General features: G+C 39.6%; 1 protein-coding gene and 1 long non-coding RNA gene across 11 annotated transcripts in view, besides 6 other annotated features; one reads left to right on the forward strand and one right to left on the reverse strand.

The window, feature by feature from the left end:
* The window catches only part of l(1)G0196 (lethal (1) G0196), a 20950-nt gene extending 12274 nt beyond the window's left edge, over positions 1 to 8676 (forward strand). For 2 of the 9 annotated variants that reach the window (NM_176779.3, NM_001298604.1), the window contains exons 10-11: positions 3183 to 3416; positions 3916 to 4480. In NM_176779.3, the coding sequence (NP_788952.2) occupies positions 3183 to 3416; positions 3916 to 4328 (647 nt within the window). In that variant the 3' untranslated portion in view covers positions 4329 to 4480. Of the gene's footprint in view, positions 1 to 1541; positions 3417 to 3915; positions 4481 to 4775; positions 4974 to 5580; positions 5654 to 5703; positions 5924 to 6151; positions 6729 to 7654 lie in introns of those variants that run through there. The other 7 variants (NM_001298606.1, NM_176777.2, NM_001298607.1 and 4 more) reach the window with 7 other exon arrangements.
* Positions 6975 to 7503: a mobile genetic element.
* Positions 8677 to 8809: 133 nt separating the features above from the next.
* Positions 8810 to 9226: a mobile genetic element.
* Positions 9227 to 10359: 1133 nt separating this feature from the next.
* Positions 10360 to 10808: a mobile genetic element.
* Positions 10809 to 11312: a mobile genetic element.
* A 141-nt stretch (positions 11313 to 11453) lies between these two features.
* Positions 11454 to 11872: a mobile genetic element.
* A 1997-nt stretch (positions 11873 to 13869) lies between these two features.
* Positions 13870 to 14155: a mobile genetic element.
* Positions 14156 to 14999: 844 nt separating this feature from the next.
* On the reverse strand, positions 15000 to 15438 carry lncRNA:CR43962 (long non-coding RNA:CR43962). Of its 2 annotated transcripts, none has more exons than NR_123989.1 (2): positions 15359 to 15438; positions 15000 to 15228 (listed from the first exon to the last, which is right to left on the reverse strand). It is a non-coding gene; the product is annotated as a long non-coding RNA:CR43962 (long non-coding RNA). The 2 variants fall into 2 exon arrangements; NR_073667.2 differs by having other exon boundaries at positions 15069 to 15228.
* Between the last annotated feature and the right edge of the window lie 51 nt (positions 15439 to 15489).

Here is a 15489-nt window from a genome sequence, read left to right on the forward strand (position 1 = left end):
AATATTCAGTTGTAATTTTACATAATATTCACAATAGTGAAGAACAAATTTAAACGAATTTTTTTCATTTCTACCTCTTTTGAGCTGTGCCCAACATTTTTCGGTTTTCATTTTTTCTTTTGTATTGGAATCGAAATAACGCACACACATAGGACACATCAAGCACACATTTTTTTCGTTTTTTATACGTATATATATTTCAATATATATTTTTCAAATAAAAAAGGAAACAAGGAAATGTGTAGAAAAAATGAAAATCTATAAGCATCTGGTCGCGGAATCCCGTGTACTTGGCAATGCTGGTCACACTGTCTCAGTCACAACAAAACGCACACACAGCCACTCTAGCCACGCGCCGCACACCTGCCACGCCCCTAACATGGTGCAGCTGAACACCCGTAAAGATTTACGCCTCCAAAGAAGTTTTCGAGAGAATTTTACAAATCTTTGCTGGTGTCCAACTCCCTACGACGGTCACACAATACTTTATTTGATTTTTGGCTCCCCGTAGTTTCTCTATATATCTGCCTGTTATGTCTGCCTCCATCTGTCCTGTCTATCTTTTTTTGTTTTTATCTCCGTGCATGATAAACAAGAAGTTAAAAATACGGAAAAAATACAGAAAAAATTGTGCTTGGTTTTGCGGAGATTTCTTGTCTGTGTCTGTACGTTGCTCGTTGTCGTTGTTTGCAGACCCAGACCCTTCCCACCCATCCACGACCACTCCCACAACCACATGGAAACGCACACATGAAAACACCACAAACTTCGCAACAGGACCTAACCGAACTCAAAAAAGGGACTTACTCTTCCGAAGCTTTTAAATTTGTATACACTACTAATAGCTTTTACTAAAGGCCTCTGCAGCTTCCAAGTTTGCCAGCTTCCAAATTCTTTAAATGCTCTTGTGGGGTCTTTAAGATTTTGAAATAATAATAATTAGAAAATAATATAGAACACAAGGTTCGAAGAATTATCGTTGTTTTAATGTATATCAAAGGCTAAAACTAACTAGCTAACTTTAACTTTAGTAAAGGAAAATGTGTTGCTAGGATAGGAAAGTATAAATGTAATTAAGATTACAAGTGAAAGATTCGGTCTTTTTTTATGTGAAACGATTTTAGACACTTTCATTTTTTGATAATTTTAAATTACCTTTGTTTATTTAAGTTGCCAGTTCTTAAATCCTAAGGTTCTTCCAAGAGTATTTCCCATTCGGCTTGCCGATTTGTTTGCCTTTTCATTTCTTTTCCTTTTGGTTTAAAAATTGATTTTCTTTGGTTTATTCTTTCCCCGTGTTTTTACAAACCTTTTTTTTTTTGTACGAACTGTGCGCGATCTTCGACGTTTTGATTATCTCGGCTAATGAGTTTTCTATTTGTACACAACATTACATACACCAACGCACCGACACTCCAAATCTCGAATATATCACTGAAAACTTGGCTGACTTTGGACCTGAAACGTGAACCCATAATCATGTCAAACTAATTACCCTTCATCGATTTTGCTCTCGGACTGAATTTTACTTTTATATTTAGTAGTTTCTTCTCCTGATTTCGGGGATAATTCTCGGACTCGTTCTTCTGAATTCGGGGAGACTTGTCATGCTCGAGTGGGCACTGCTAGTAACTCAGATGGGGGCGGGTCTCATCCGAGAGCGGATCATCGCACTGCCTTTCAGATTCGTGTTACAAATAGTTTGTCCTTCTTTAAAATTGACTCTTCGACAAACGAGCTGCCTTTGTCGGACATTGATTTTTCGCTGCACCCACCCACTCCGCAATGCGGTCCCTTGTCGCACAAGCGCTTCCACATCTTGACTATGCGGCGGATGGAGAGTTGCGACGATGGTGCAGAACTCGAACAGGTTCGTCATTTGCCACAGATCTCGCCGATGGCCACCAATGAGCGACCCTTAAGTTCCTGCAATTGCAGTAGCTCAGCGGCCCAAGCGCATTCGCACTCAAAAAGTCTGATGGACTTGGCACAAGCGGTGGTTATGACTTCACCGCAAGAAACTGGACCGAATTCGGAGCAAGGTTGTGACCCAACAACGGCGGCTGATGTGAGTGTTAGTAGTTTCGATGATGACTTTCAGTTGTCTAGCTCAGCACCGGCCATCCTGATGAGCGCACACTTCGGCAATAGGCCTGTGGTGGCGTCTCTATCGTCAATGGTCCATGTCACTACCTCGCCCTCTGCCTCTACTCTACAGCTCTGTCGGGACAAGGACAAGGCCCTGGCTTCTGGCACATCCTCTGCACACAGCAAAGCCACTAGTAACTCCTGTGGTCAGCTCTCCATGGCAGGTTCTGCTCCTGTGGTGACAGAAAACCCATTTCGATTCACCGTTTCGTCATTGGGCTCTGCAGCTACCAATACCGCCTGTTTTGTAGGAAGCTTCGAGCCCATTGAAGAGCAGATCACGTCCATTGTGGAGGTAGATTCAAAGCCCCTGCAGCCAGAGCCTCAAGTAGTATATAATCTGCCCACTGTGCTCATTACGGGAACAGCAAGTAGCTCAGAATTGTCGACCAAACTAAATAGCAATATACTACCGACTGTTACAAACGCTTTTTCTGCAATAGATACCGAAATAAATGACGAAATAGGTATATCGAAGGAAGTAGGAATAGGGACAATAAGAATTACAAACACACATACACCCTGCAATAAGGCAACAGTTACTCGACCAGATACAAAAATAGCTATAACAACTGATCCACAAACGGTTACAGCAACAGAGACAGCAGAAGATACATCAATGGATATACAGCCAAAGATATGTATTGGAAAATGTGCACCTGGGCTGCTTACACCAACAGTTACTACTACCGATATTTTAAAAGGTATACGAGACATCGCTCCTACAGCCACCCAAACATCCCCACCAACATTTACACCATCAACCACTACTACAACTGGAGCAGCAGCAGCTTTGTTTGATAATACAGCAACAATGTCTTCTAATCGACCATTTACTAACCAATTCCAATCGATTGATCCCACTTCAAACGACGCACCACACCAACATCATGTACATCAACACCAATACCAACATCACCGAAAAACAACAACGACCATCATCAATAACACTCTGAACGAAAACCACACCACCGCCACAATAACAAACAACACTACCACGACCCCGTCTTGTTGTACCAAAACCATCGCCACAGATAGCCAAGTCTCGGTGTCGGTCTCGGCATCGGTGTCATCGGCCAACGCATCCACGTCGTCGCGTCGCCAAAGACACAGTATTGCCGGCCAGATGTCCTATATGAAAATGTTGGGTTTCGGTGGTTTTAGCAAAAAGATGGCCACCAGCGCAAATAGCCTTTTCAGCACCGCCGTCATCAGCGGCAGCTCGTCCGCTCCAAATCTTCGCGACATGATAACGGTCTCCTCTTCCGGTGAGTACGCACTATTATTATTTATTTGAAAAGATATATGATATCTTATATATCGATACAAATAAACTATTTGTCGGTTAATAAGTGAAGGAATATGATCTGAGCCTCGCACTGATTTGAAACAATGCGCTGGTTAGATGAGCATCGAAAATTAAATGTTATTACTTCCTAAAAAAAACATTATCTAAAAGGAATTATTTCCCCTAAAAAAAAAAACTAATTCAGTCAAATGAGCTACATCGACGCCGTAAAATGTCAAAATTAATGGAGAACCGTAATTGTAAATGAGTACACGAGAGCCAAAAATGTTTTGTATTTCAAAATAGTTTCAAAATAGATCTTTAGTTGTAAGCAAAGAACTTCTTGAAAAGTGGAAATATACTAAACGAATTTGAATTTAATTTAATTAAATATTGTGTACAGATTGTAACATAGATTGTGTGCTTAAATATAAAGGTCTTACTTTTTGTGGGTGATTATAACACTATTTTCTCTGCAGGATTTGGCGATGTACCACCAATCCGCCCGCTGGAGACACTGCACAACGCCCTTTCGCTGCGCAAGCTGGACAGTTTCTTGCAGGACATGATCCTGGCGCAGATCTTTAAGACGCCGACAGGGTCCCCGCCGCGGGGCTTCTCTAAGAATACCTTGCCAGCGGTTTCCTCGATGACTCTAACCGCCTCAAATCAGACAGAGGTTGTCGAACATGAGCCGATATCAACGACCGTAACGCCCACCTTTGACCGGCGTGGCAGCGAGTCCGGATCCACAGCGGATGCCCATCTGCGTCTTCTTTCGGAGAGCCAGTGCCCTAATCTGGACGATAGCAACACCGAGCTGCGAGAATCGCTGGCTGGAAAAATGGAGCGTAAGTGCCGAAAAAAGTCAGTGGTCGAGTGGCAGTGCTGAACGGTCTCAGATCTGTGTTTTTCTCATTCTTATACGCTTCAAAAGCACTCAAAATTTGAAATTTTATATTGTGTGATTCGTTTTTTATTCAAAATTAGAAGAGTTTACAATTTGTATAAAATAAAATTGTTGCACTGTTGTTATGAACATTCAAAATTATCTTGCTCACTGTCTCTCCGCTGAATTGTTGTCAATAAAATGTCCGTTTTAGGCACTTTTTTATGGTAATTATTGTATTTGGCTTAGGAACAAATGTGTTAATCTACTTTTTAAGGAATGACAAATGACATTATTTATTATGTGATCAATTTGTTTTTACTTTTACAGAAGCCACAAAACAAAAACGTTGTTGTTTGAAAACAAAGTTATGAAAATTAATCAAATGAAATTTATTTACTTTTATTTACTTACAAATTATTCACTTAGTTTTTATTTTCGTTTTTTCAGAATATCCAACAGAGCCCAGCATTTAAAACAAATGCAGCAATCACTTTCTTTTACCAGTTTCTGTATAAATATAACCAATATAATTTGATATTTATGCATATATATGTATGTATGTATGGATATGAATGAAAATTGTGTATTAAATTCCTCTAGTTTTTAAGCCTTTCGTTCAGAATTGGAATAAATATTGCTAGAAGTACTCCAACATGAGTATACTTTAACAATTTCTTTTATAGACTTACTTTTACTTTTTACGCGTTAATGGTATGTTTTCTTTATGCATACATCTATTTATTTTGCCCTTTTTTTTCTGTTTTTCAAATATTACTGATTGATTTGTAAATATTGTATGGAGATCAAATCGGATCTTGTTTTGTATCATACTGCTTTAAAAGTGTTCGGAATGAACAATTAATGGGAAAATAATAGTGTAGGTTTTTTTTTATAATGTTTCGTTGTTTCTAAACCTCAACCTCCACTTCCACCGGTAGAATGTATTTTATATATCCCGAAATTCTACAAAAATGTTAATGTTCATTTCTTAATGTTAATGTTAAACTTTATCAGAATCCTGCGAAAAGTCCAACATTTTATAAATATTAGTCAATACCAATAAGAAATGTACATATAACAATCAACTAATTACTATATTGATTTTAAATATTGTGATTTTCAAGTATGTTTTGTATGTATTGAACAATAACGATGTGTTATATGTTCGCTATTTCCCCTTACTCCTTTTAATATGTAATTATTTAACTAACATCTCAACCCCTTGATCACAAACACATTCGTAAACCAAAAGTTTGGCCACAGGACATTGTGAAGGCAGCCGAGGATGAGGAATTAAACCTGTCAGAATTGGAAACAAAACCAAGGTGACAATTAATTTGTTAAATATGTGTGTATTTATTAAACATTTTACCAGCTTGGACCTTACCATGGAGATTATGGAGCGCGGGGTCGCGGGTATCGCCTCCATCCAGCCAATGAATCGGGACAGCGATGAAACGATGGGCGGTGGAGTCTTTCTGAGTGTTTGTGAGGAACAGGGCAGCGGAAGCACCTGCCTTACACCAGTTAGTTTTGGGATGGATCTCGACCTGAGCATGGTGGCTAACAAGGGCTCCATTACGCTGTCAATGGAAGTGAGTGGAGATATTACCGATTATTTCATAGCTACATATTTCAACTATAATTTATAATTTAATTTATTGCTTTTGATTTTTTAATTTGAAAGCATGCAAAATCTAGCGTATTTCTTATCAGTTAAAATTTGTACTCTTAAATTACGTTGCCTGTGGTGAGGTGACTATCCAATTTCTGCTTATTATATATTTAAAAAAAAAAAACTCTGCTCTCGTGTTTTCTCCAAGGGGTTCGATGATGATGAAGATGCCACTTTGTCGGCGGCCACAACACCTTCCCTTTTGGCGGACTGTGAGCCGCGCCTGGAGAGTTGCTATTGTTGCCCCAGCCATGCAGAGGCCCCGCCTGAGGTTCCCAGCGATGATCCACGGTTTGGCTTTGCGCTGCCCGTTCGAGTCACACAAGCTTCACCGGAGCATGCGCGACCTGTGCGCCGTGCTCATGATCCCGTCTCGCCAAGGATCCAGAAACAGATCAGCTTGTTCGAGGGAAACGCGGCTATGGCAACGGGTCAGGAAAAGACTGAGTCCAGCGGGTCGGTTGGGGGCGGTGCAATTCTGCACGCCTCCATTAACCTGCCGGCGGCGGGACCGCATCATTTGCGCCAAGATGCTCGCCTGCGCAAGTTTGAGAACCTCACGCAGTCCACATCAAACTCGAACTTTCCCTTCGAAAGCAACACGCTGAAGCGGGTGCCCATGCAGACCACCAAAGACTACGACAACGTGAGCCACACACAGAGCTGCATAAATCTCAAAAGTGGCAGCAGTGGAGTCCTCGGGGGATCGCCGCAGCGTCAGAGAGGTTGGGCCAATAAAAATAAACTTTTGAGAGAGGCAAACGACAGCAAAGTCATTTGCAATTTAAGAATGATTAGATCTCGATCTTAGTATGTTGAACATAATTTGATCTTGGCTAGATTTTATGATCGAAATTCTTCAAACGAGATCGCTGAGAACAAGTTTTTCTCTGAGTGTATAAACGAGACAGAATAATGAATCTTGTCAAATACATAGTGATTTTGCAAGTCGTCATACGTTACATAAATTTTTATATCCGTTGCTCGTAGAGTAAAAGGGTATTCTAGATTCGTTGAAAAGTATTTAACTGGCAGAAGGAAGCGTAAAAAGTACCATAAAAAGTATATATATTATTGATCAGGATAAAGCGCGAGTCCAACTGGTCATGTCCGTCTGTCCGTATAAACGTCGAGATCTCAGGAACTATAAAAGCTAGAAGGTTGAGATTCAGAATACAGATTCTGGAGACATAGACGCCGCAGAAGTTTTTTGACATGTAGCCACACCCACTCTTACGCCTACAAACCGCCCAAGACTGTTTTCTTTTGGATTAAATCAATTGTTTTGCCAATTTCTATCGATATGTCGAAAACGATTTGTCCCCGCTCACTCAGACCCTTAAAAACCGCCCAAATCTATCCCGCCCACACCTGAGAACATTAAAATTAATTTCTTCTTTCCCAATTTCTACCGATTTTCCTGATATTTTCGGCCCCACTTGGACTAGCTGAGTAAAAGGTATTTAATAGTCGATGAACTCGACTATAGCGATCTCTCTTGTTTACTTTAATGCCCCAACACGCCAGACCCGTCTCTTAAGAAGATACGAATCGGGAATCATTTGATTACTATAAGACAATTAGGAACTAGGATATGCATGTATTTTGCCAAAACGTTAAAGTTTGTTCAACTTGACTTCCTTCTCTGTAGGATCCGATGGAGGAGGCGTAGGTGCAAGTGGAGTCCCGGCAGAGAGCCGGGAGCCGACGCGGGTGCATTATGGACGGATGAACAGTACATGCTGCTCTGCCTCGGCATCGCCGTCCCCCTCCCCGGGGGCGCTGATTGTCAAGGAGCGGTTCATCGAACCGCCCAAGCGCGGTGTCGTGCGCGGATACCATGGCAAAACGCAGTCCATGGACGCCGACTTCCTGTTCAACGAGTTTCTACTGCTGCCGGCCATGGCGCCCGCCAAGATATCCTTTGATAGTTCCGATATAGACCAGGCCAGCGATGACGACTCCCCGAGCAGCTCGAAACAAAGGCACGCTTAAATATCAATCGAACTCCAGATCCTTAAAGCACTCGCATCCCTAAGCCGCGCCAATGTAACTAACACAAGCTATCGCCACAGCGGTTGCCATTGGAAATTCGAGTTATCGCATAGATTCACTCGCTTACGCACTTTTTAATTAATTAATCAAACTGTTTGTTGTTGTTGTTGGGCCAAGAAAATACAAATAAAAGGCTTATCTCTATTTTTGTCCATAATAAGATTGTTTTGCCAAATGCTGTCACTCCAAAAGTTGAAGTCTGTTGAAGTTTTCCAGTTATTATTTTTCACTCCCTGCAACATCAGGCATGCGAAGCGATGCGGACCATAACTCAGACGCATGCCCCGAAAACGCCCTCATCCAAAGGCCCAAAACTATCAGTGGGTGCCACATAAAAGCCAAATGCATATCTTATGCAAACGTGCTTGCCATACGCAATTTAGAATTCGCAATGACACACCGAATGTGGATCGAGGTTGACAAGTGAAACCGCGTCGCCATATCCGTAGAACAGGTAGGTCGTTGACAGCCGCCAATCGTACTTTCACTTGGCTGGTCCGAGCATTAGCATGGCATCATCGCTGCAGGCCATCTCCATCACCCGGCTTCATCGACTTCATTACCATGATCATTGTTACCGTCCCGCAGGCGGGCGACTGTTGCCGCTCGTTGAGTAATTCGCATCTTCATCGGATAGTCAGCGCTGGATTCTTAGGAGCTTATATAATAGCCAAAAAAAAAAAAAATAAAATAAATAAGTAGGGTGGAGGATTTGTATGTGTGAACGAGAAGTTGTAATATTTTTTTTTTTGCAAATCGATAAAAATGTACAAAACTAATACAAAAAATTAAAATATATCAAAGCATTGTTCATTAGTGTGGGCGTGTCGGTTTTAGGGAGTCTTTTGGAAACATTCAGAAATCTATAGAAATTTGCAAGACTAATAAAAAAAATAAACAAAACATTTTTCAAAAGTGTGGGCCAGTTTTGGGCGGTCTGTGGGCGTGGCAACATTTGGAAACTAACTTGCAATCTCAATTCTCTAGCCTTAATAGTTTCAGAAATCGAGGAGTTCATACGGACAGTCGGACACACGGACATGGCCAGATCGACTTGGTTATTCATCCTGATCATACTTTATATAGAGTCGGAAACGCTTCCTTCTGCCTGTTACATATTCTTCAGCGAATCTAGTATACTCTTTTACTTCACGAGTAACGGGTATAAAAATCAATGTAAATAATTTGACATACCAGTTTCACATACATACATATTTTCAATCTTCGAATCCTTTTTAATTCTTCTATTTGACATATTGCATTACGATCGGGTTCTTTCTTGTCCCTGCACAGGCTAGGCTTCAATATTTCATTATGTTTAAGAAATAGTGGTACAAAATGTTGACTTCCACATATTTTTATAGGCTTACTAATGCTAGGCAGTGGGAGTTATCCACCACTTTATCTAATTTATAGTAATATAGGGCACTAGTTTCTGTTGCTGCTTGGCAGAACGCACTGCGTGCGATTTTAGTTTTCATTCCACTTGGATTTTAAGTACGGTAATTAGCATAGGCAAACAAAATCATGGAAAAGCCAAGCGTTTCCACTCAATTTAGTTTCTTGCTTAATTTTACGAGCGGGTGCCGAGGGGCGATTGAACTGTATTAAGAGCAAAAGTGTGGCCAGCACACACTTTCTCACTCTCTCGCGTGGATACACTGAAAACCATAACGTGTCGGTTCTGCACACGCCATGTAAAATGCCTATTGGCATTTGAGATTGAAGAACTTGCATACATATTTTCATAAGAAGATCGTATTTGAGCGCTGTTTAAAGGAAAAGATAGATGAATTGCTTAAAAATAAAAAATTCGCAGTTCTGATGACGTTATAGATTGAAATAGCATACCTAAATATAAATGTTAATAATCGATTATTAGCATTTCTGATTGATTTATCTCGGTGTATGCATAGGTAGCCATTAGCTGCGCGCTGTTTGGTATTCGGCTGTATGTAAGAGTTCCAAATGCCGGGGCGGGGACTGTTTCGGGGGAGTGGCGGTTGGGTGCTGGTAGAAATACAGGTAAGGTAATACAGGTGAATCCGCGTCTTGCCGCAAAAGTTTCGCATCCAGCGAAAGTTCTAAAAGACTAGAGAGTGTGACCCTTTTTCAACGTTTTACTTTTTGTCTCCGCAAATTTATGCAAATGCAAATAGAGTGTTAATATAGCCCAGCCAAATAAACAGACATGTTTATGTATTTTCCATTTTTTCAAAAACAAAAATTTGAAGGTTTTCAAAGGGTCTTGCATCGACATTGCTCTGTTTATATCCATACGTGTACTTATGAATGAAATTTTTTTTGTAAAATGTAATGAGTAGATAGAAAAAAAAGTCCCGTTAGTTTTTCGTGTTCTCCTTATTTTCTTTACATTCTTGAGCAAATTCAAAACTTTTAGGCTGTTCATTAGAATAGCAGTGTCTGGTTTTGTCAAACGTAAAGTCCCGAAATTATCAATATTTTCAAAAGAGTTAGTTTGGTTAAGTTAATTCGTATATTTAAAAGATCAAAAAATTAAAATAAATAAAAAATATATATTTTAGTGGGTAGATTCTTAAGCTAAGAAAGGAAGGAAAAACATATAAGGACATTCAAAAAACCATTGAATGTTCTGCGAAAATCGTGGTTCCATACGTAAATCCACAGATATAAAGGATCGACGCATAGTTCGTTACAGCAAAGTGAATCCTTTTGCATCATCTAGGGACATAAAGAATCATTGACGTTACAATTCGGAGACGACTATTGGGCAAAAAGCATTAATACCATTTCATTCCACATATATTTGTTAAAAACATACAACTTTAACTTTGGTGATTCGTTGTGCCATACAAAAGTAATATTCCACAGAACACTAGAACGTTTGTTAGTAAAAAACTGAAAATACTCACAAGCAATACATTGGACAATTCAACAACAACACACAATTATCGGAAAACGTGTATTTACGAATAATTTACATACTCTGACTTGTTTTTTCCATAATTAAAAATAAACTCAAAGTTTGCTATGAAGACAATGTTTGCGCTGCAATTTGTTTAACTTTTTCTGCCAATTTTCACAATTCAAAGAACCTCTGATTTAGCTGACTTTGAAAGCGCGCCAAAAATAAACGATAACTCGTAAAAATGTTCTAAATTTATTTTTATGCTATCATGTTACTTAGGAATAAAAAAATTAAAGCAGCTTTAAAATATCAATCTTAAAAAAAATATATTAATACCAAAATTTCCTGCTTTTTACCCATAGTGCAATGTACACAATGTATTGTCCTCATGGAGACGTAAAACAATTTATATGAGTTTGAAAGTTAGTTAATGTAGCAGATTCTTGCGCTTCCACACAATATAAAGTTCGAACTCATGTGCTTTGTGCCACATAAAATACAACACAAGAGAGCATGCTATAGTCGAGTTCCCCGACTATAAGATACCCCTTACTCAGCTAGTGGAAATGCGAACGCGAAATTTTTATCATTTTTATGGGATGTCGATAGATATTGGGGAATAAAATGGGAAAAAAAATTCAAAAATGTTCAAAAACGTGGGCGTGATCGTTTTCGGCGTATTGAAGATGTCAGGAAGGGCGTGGCCAAAGTGTTTATGGTATATTGATAGAAATTTGTAAGACAAACAATAAAGCAATGGAAAATCGAAACATTTTTCAAGATTTTGGGCATGGCAGTTTTGGGCGATATGTGGGCGTTAGAGTGGGCGTGGTAACATTTAGAAACAAACTCTGAAATCTTTATGTCTAATCTTAACTCTAGAGCAGTAATAGTTTCTAAGATCGAGGCTTTCATATGGACAGAAATGCATATATGTACATACTTTCTGTGGTCGGAAATGTTTCTTTCTCAACTTGTCAACGTATCTATTGTAGTATAAAAATATTATATTGCTTTTCTATTAAGTAAGCATTATTTCAAGCCTCATAGATATACATATGTACATATGTAGTATTAGTGAAAAATACAAAATAGTTAGTTAGTTACTTATCTAACGAATGCATTTGCCAAACAAATGTCAAAATCGGCGTAGCCCACTAACATTCCGCAACTATGTTGCTTGGTGTGTTAATTTTGAATTTTTTTTTCGATTTTTTTGACTCCATTTACCTTATGGAAACGAGCGGCGGGCAGCCCCCCAAATATTTGCATAATAGAAAATGTTTAAGCTCGTTTGGTGGCTCACTTCTCGGCTGCTGGCAGAATCGACAAGATCTCAGATCGGCGGGGAAAGAGTCAACCGGTGTTAGACATGTTGTTCACTTTCTTTTTCACTTCACCTCGGACCCAATAAGAAATGCTTTTTCTCCTGTCTGTCTGTCTTTCTCGCTTTGAAATGCGAAGAGTTGGTACAGCAGATTGAAAGACACTTTGATCAACTCAAAATTCAGTGTTTAGGGAGCTTCAACCATCCTCTTGACCACTTGTTTGATTTGTCTTTCGAAGGGGTCTCATTAATCATGTGTCCAATGAGCCGGAGCTTTGCATTGTTTGATCCCACCTGAAGCTAATTACGCACCATAGCATTTGTTGGTCGAAGGGCAGGGCGGAGGAAGCGGCTAAAAAATGGATATTTCAAATCGCGCATACGCCCCGCCTGCCAAGTGAAAGATACTGAGATGTGAACGAGAGGAAAAAAGTCGTCAACAGGCGACGTTTTCGAAATTATTCAACTCTCTCTCTCTTCGCTTGCCCCTTAAACATCATTTTGAAAGAATTCCAAAACCCAATGGAGAGTGAAAGCAGCCGGCAAAATGTGCGAGTTTCGTTTGGTCTGGTCTTTCGCCGGAGCCCCCAAATAAAAAATCCGAACAGCTCCCAAAGATCATTGACTGTTGCTGTATCTGTGTAATTTTCATATCTCTGAACTTTCGTATCCGTGTGATTTTGTCACCTGTGTGTGTGTGTGTGTGATTGCGCTGTGCCAGTTTGTGTACCACACTTGCTGCGTGTTTTCATTTTTGGGCTTGGCCCGATCGGCAATCAAAGTAGTGAACTCGTTTTTTAGTCGCCCTAGACTTATTGAATGTCTGGTTAATGGCTAAGGGGAATTCATCGGATACGTGTGTGCGTGCATATGGTGTACATTTAACACACATTTGCGATTTGTTAGTGACTGCTAGTTTGTGTTGTTTAAACTAATATTCTTATGAGACCGAATATAATATTTTAGTTGAAATGGTAGAAATCTGGTGCAGCCCAATTTCCAAGAATTATTATTTTGTCTACAAATATTCATAAATTTCCTTTTACATATCAACTGCATTCTTGCACAACTCTATTCTCAGCCGTGCCGTGCCAGCCGGTTAGTTCATCGACATATTTGGACAGACAAAAAATGTACAATATGTACATATACTATAAGCTCCTTCTTAATCAGCCGATATGCGATATCGTATTCATGGATATCTTTTCTGCTTATCATGGAGTTCATTTCGCAATGTGATCAGCGATTTATGAGCACGCCGCCAAATGGAAAAGAAAACGGAAGACTAAAGACACAATCGTGTCGCAGCAGCGGCTGCAACTGCAGCAAGCAGCTGCAGGTTGCAACTTACATAAAGCAAGTGCCAGAAGTAACAAAAGTCAAAATGAAGAAAAAGCGGAGAAAAGACTACAAACAAGTGGAAAACCAGTCACGAAATTGCCGGCCAGGAGTTTTTGTGCAATTGACTAAGTATCTCTCCATTTTTCGGGCTTGAGTTTCTGTTGTCTCATGTGTTTTTATTTTACCACTTGCGTAAAGTAAATGTTATACCCGTATACTTGTAGAGTAAAATGGTATGCTAGATTCGTTGAATATATATTGTTCTATATGTATATATATTCTTGATCAGGATCAATGGCCGAGTCGATCTGGCCCTTTTCGTCTGTCCGTTCGTATGTAAGTCGAGATCTTAGCAACTATAAAAGCTTAAAGAGGTTAAGATTAGGCATACAGATTCTAGGAACATAGACGCAGCGCCAACAAACCACGCCCATTCTAACGCCCACAAGCTACCTACTTTGAAAATTGTTGTGCTATTTTTTCATATTGTTATGTCTTGTAAATTCCTATCGATTTGCCAAAAACTTTTTGCCACGCCCACTCCAACGCCCACACTTGTGAGAATGTTTTGATCGTTTATCTATTTTGCACTCCATCTCGTAGTCCTCCAAGCTGATCAACGGGTATCTGGTAGTCGAGGAACTTCTCTCGATGTTGCTACTATTCTGGGTCACTACAAATCAGCTCCTGGGCATCTTCTTTCGCTATTTCAATGATGTGACATGTTTTTGCTGTTTTCGCTTTCATATAACGCGGATTGAAAGCTCTTTTTAAAGCACTTTACTTAAGAGCAGACGCGGTGCTTGCGTTGCGCGCCAAAAAGTAATCAAAATGTTTAAGTCCAAACTCAAATGGTAGCCGCTTCTTTTTTCGGGTTATTTTATATGGCCTATAATTTCGGAATATATTTTTTGTAGCCTTTTGTTTATGGATCTGCTGCCTTTCTTGTGGGCTGCTGCCGCCGTTAAGCATTCGCATTGCATCGGTTACACGCCTTTCCAGTTTACAAAACGTACTCTCTGCCATTTTTTCTTTGCCATCCCAGAAACACGAATGCAGTTATATAACAGCAATAGGCTAAAATATCCATGAAAAGCCCGAGCCGAAAAAAGATTCTCCAGTCACGTCTTTCTCGGCAATGAACAAAACGCATTTTTTCAATCCAACCCAAGGCAACAGCATTGAAAAAACTTGCTAATGAATAATGGAGAGTAATGGGAAACTACTTTTTATTCAACTGAGATTGGTATATAAAATTTATAAAGGTGCATAATATAATTGGTAAAAATAAATAAGTTAACTATACTTATGTTATACTCAATATTCTTTATTTTATACTCAATTTTTCTTTATCACATCTCAATGTCTTAGATGTAATGAAATACGTACATACATATGTACTATATTCACAATGATGAAATAAACAGAACTATATACGTATGTAGATTTCTTGGCGGGCTAACTATGTATTTTCCCCACGTTCTCGTTATTTCTTTAATCATTTTCTTCCCCGATTTTCCACCTGATTTTTCGCCCTGAAATCACTCTCAATTTTGTTCGCCTGTCGCAGCATTCCGGCGTGACGTCAGCAAATTGTTCCTTTTGTCTGCAGCTGCAGGTGAAGAGCAGATTGAAATTGAAATTGATTATAATTTAACGGCGGTCACCAGGTTGAATATGCTGGCAGAAAGTTCAATATTCGAAAGTTCGTTGTTGTTGCTGCGCCTGCGCACACTCATTACCGTTTGTTGTTGATTGTCGGCACTTCTTTAAGCGCAGATTTACGCTAACAGGTTGTAAAACTGTCCGAACAGTGATGCCCCGGTGGTATTTTTTGAGTTTTCCAGCCAAATCGGGCTATGCAAGAAATTCA

Source organism: Drosophila melanogaster, chromosome X, assembly GCF_000001215.4.
Source record: "Drosophila melanogaster chromosome X".
NCBI classification, from domain to species: Eukaryota; Metazoa; Arthropoda; class Insecta; order Diptera; family Drosophilidae; genus Drosophila; species Drosophila melanogaster.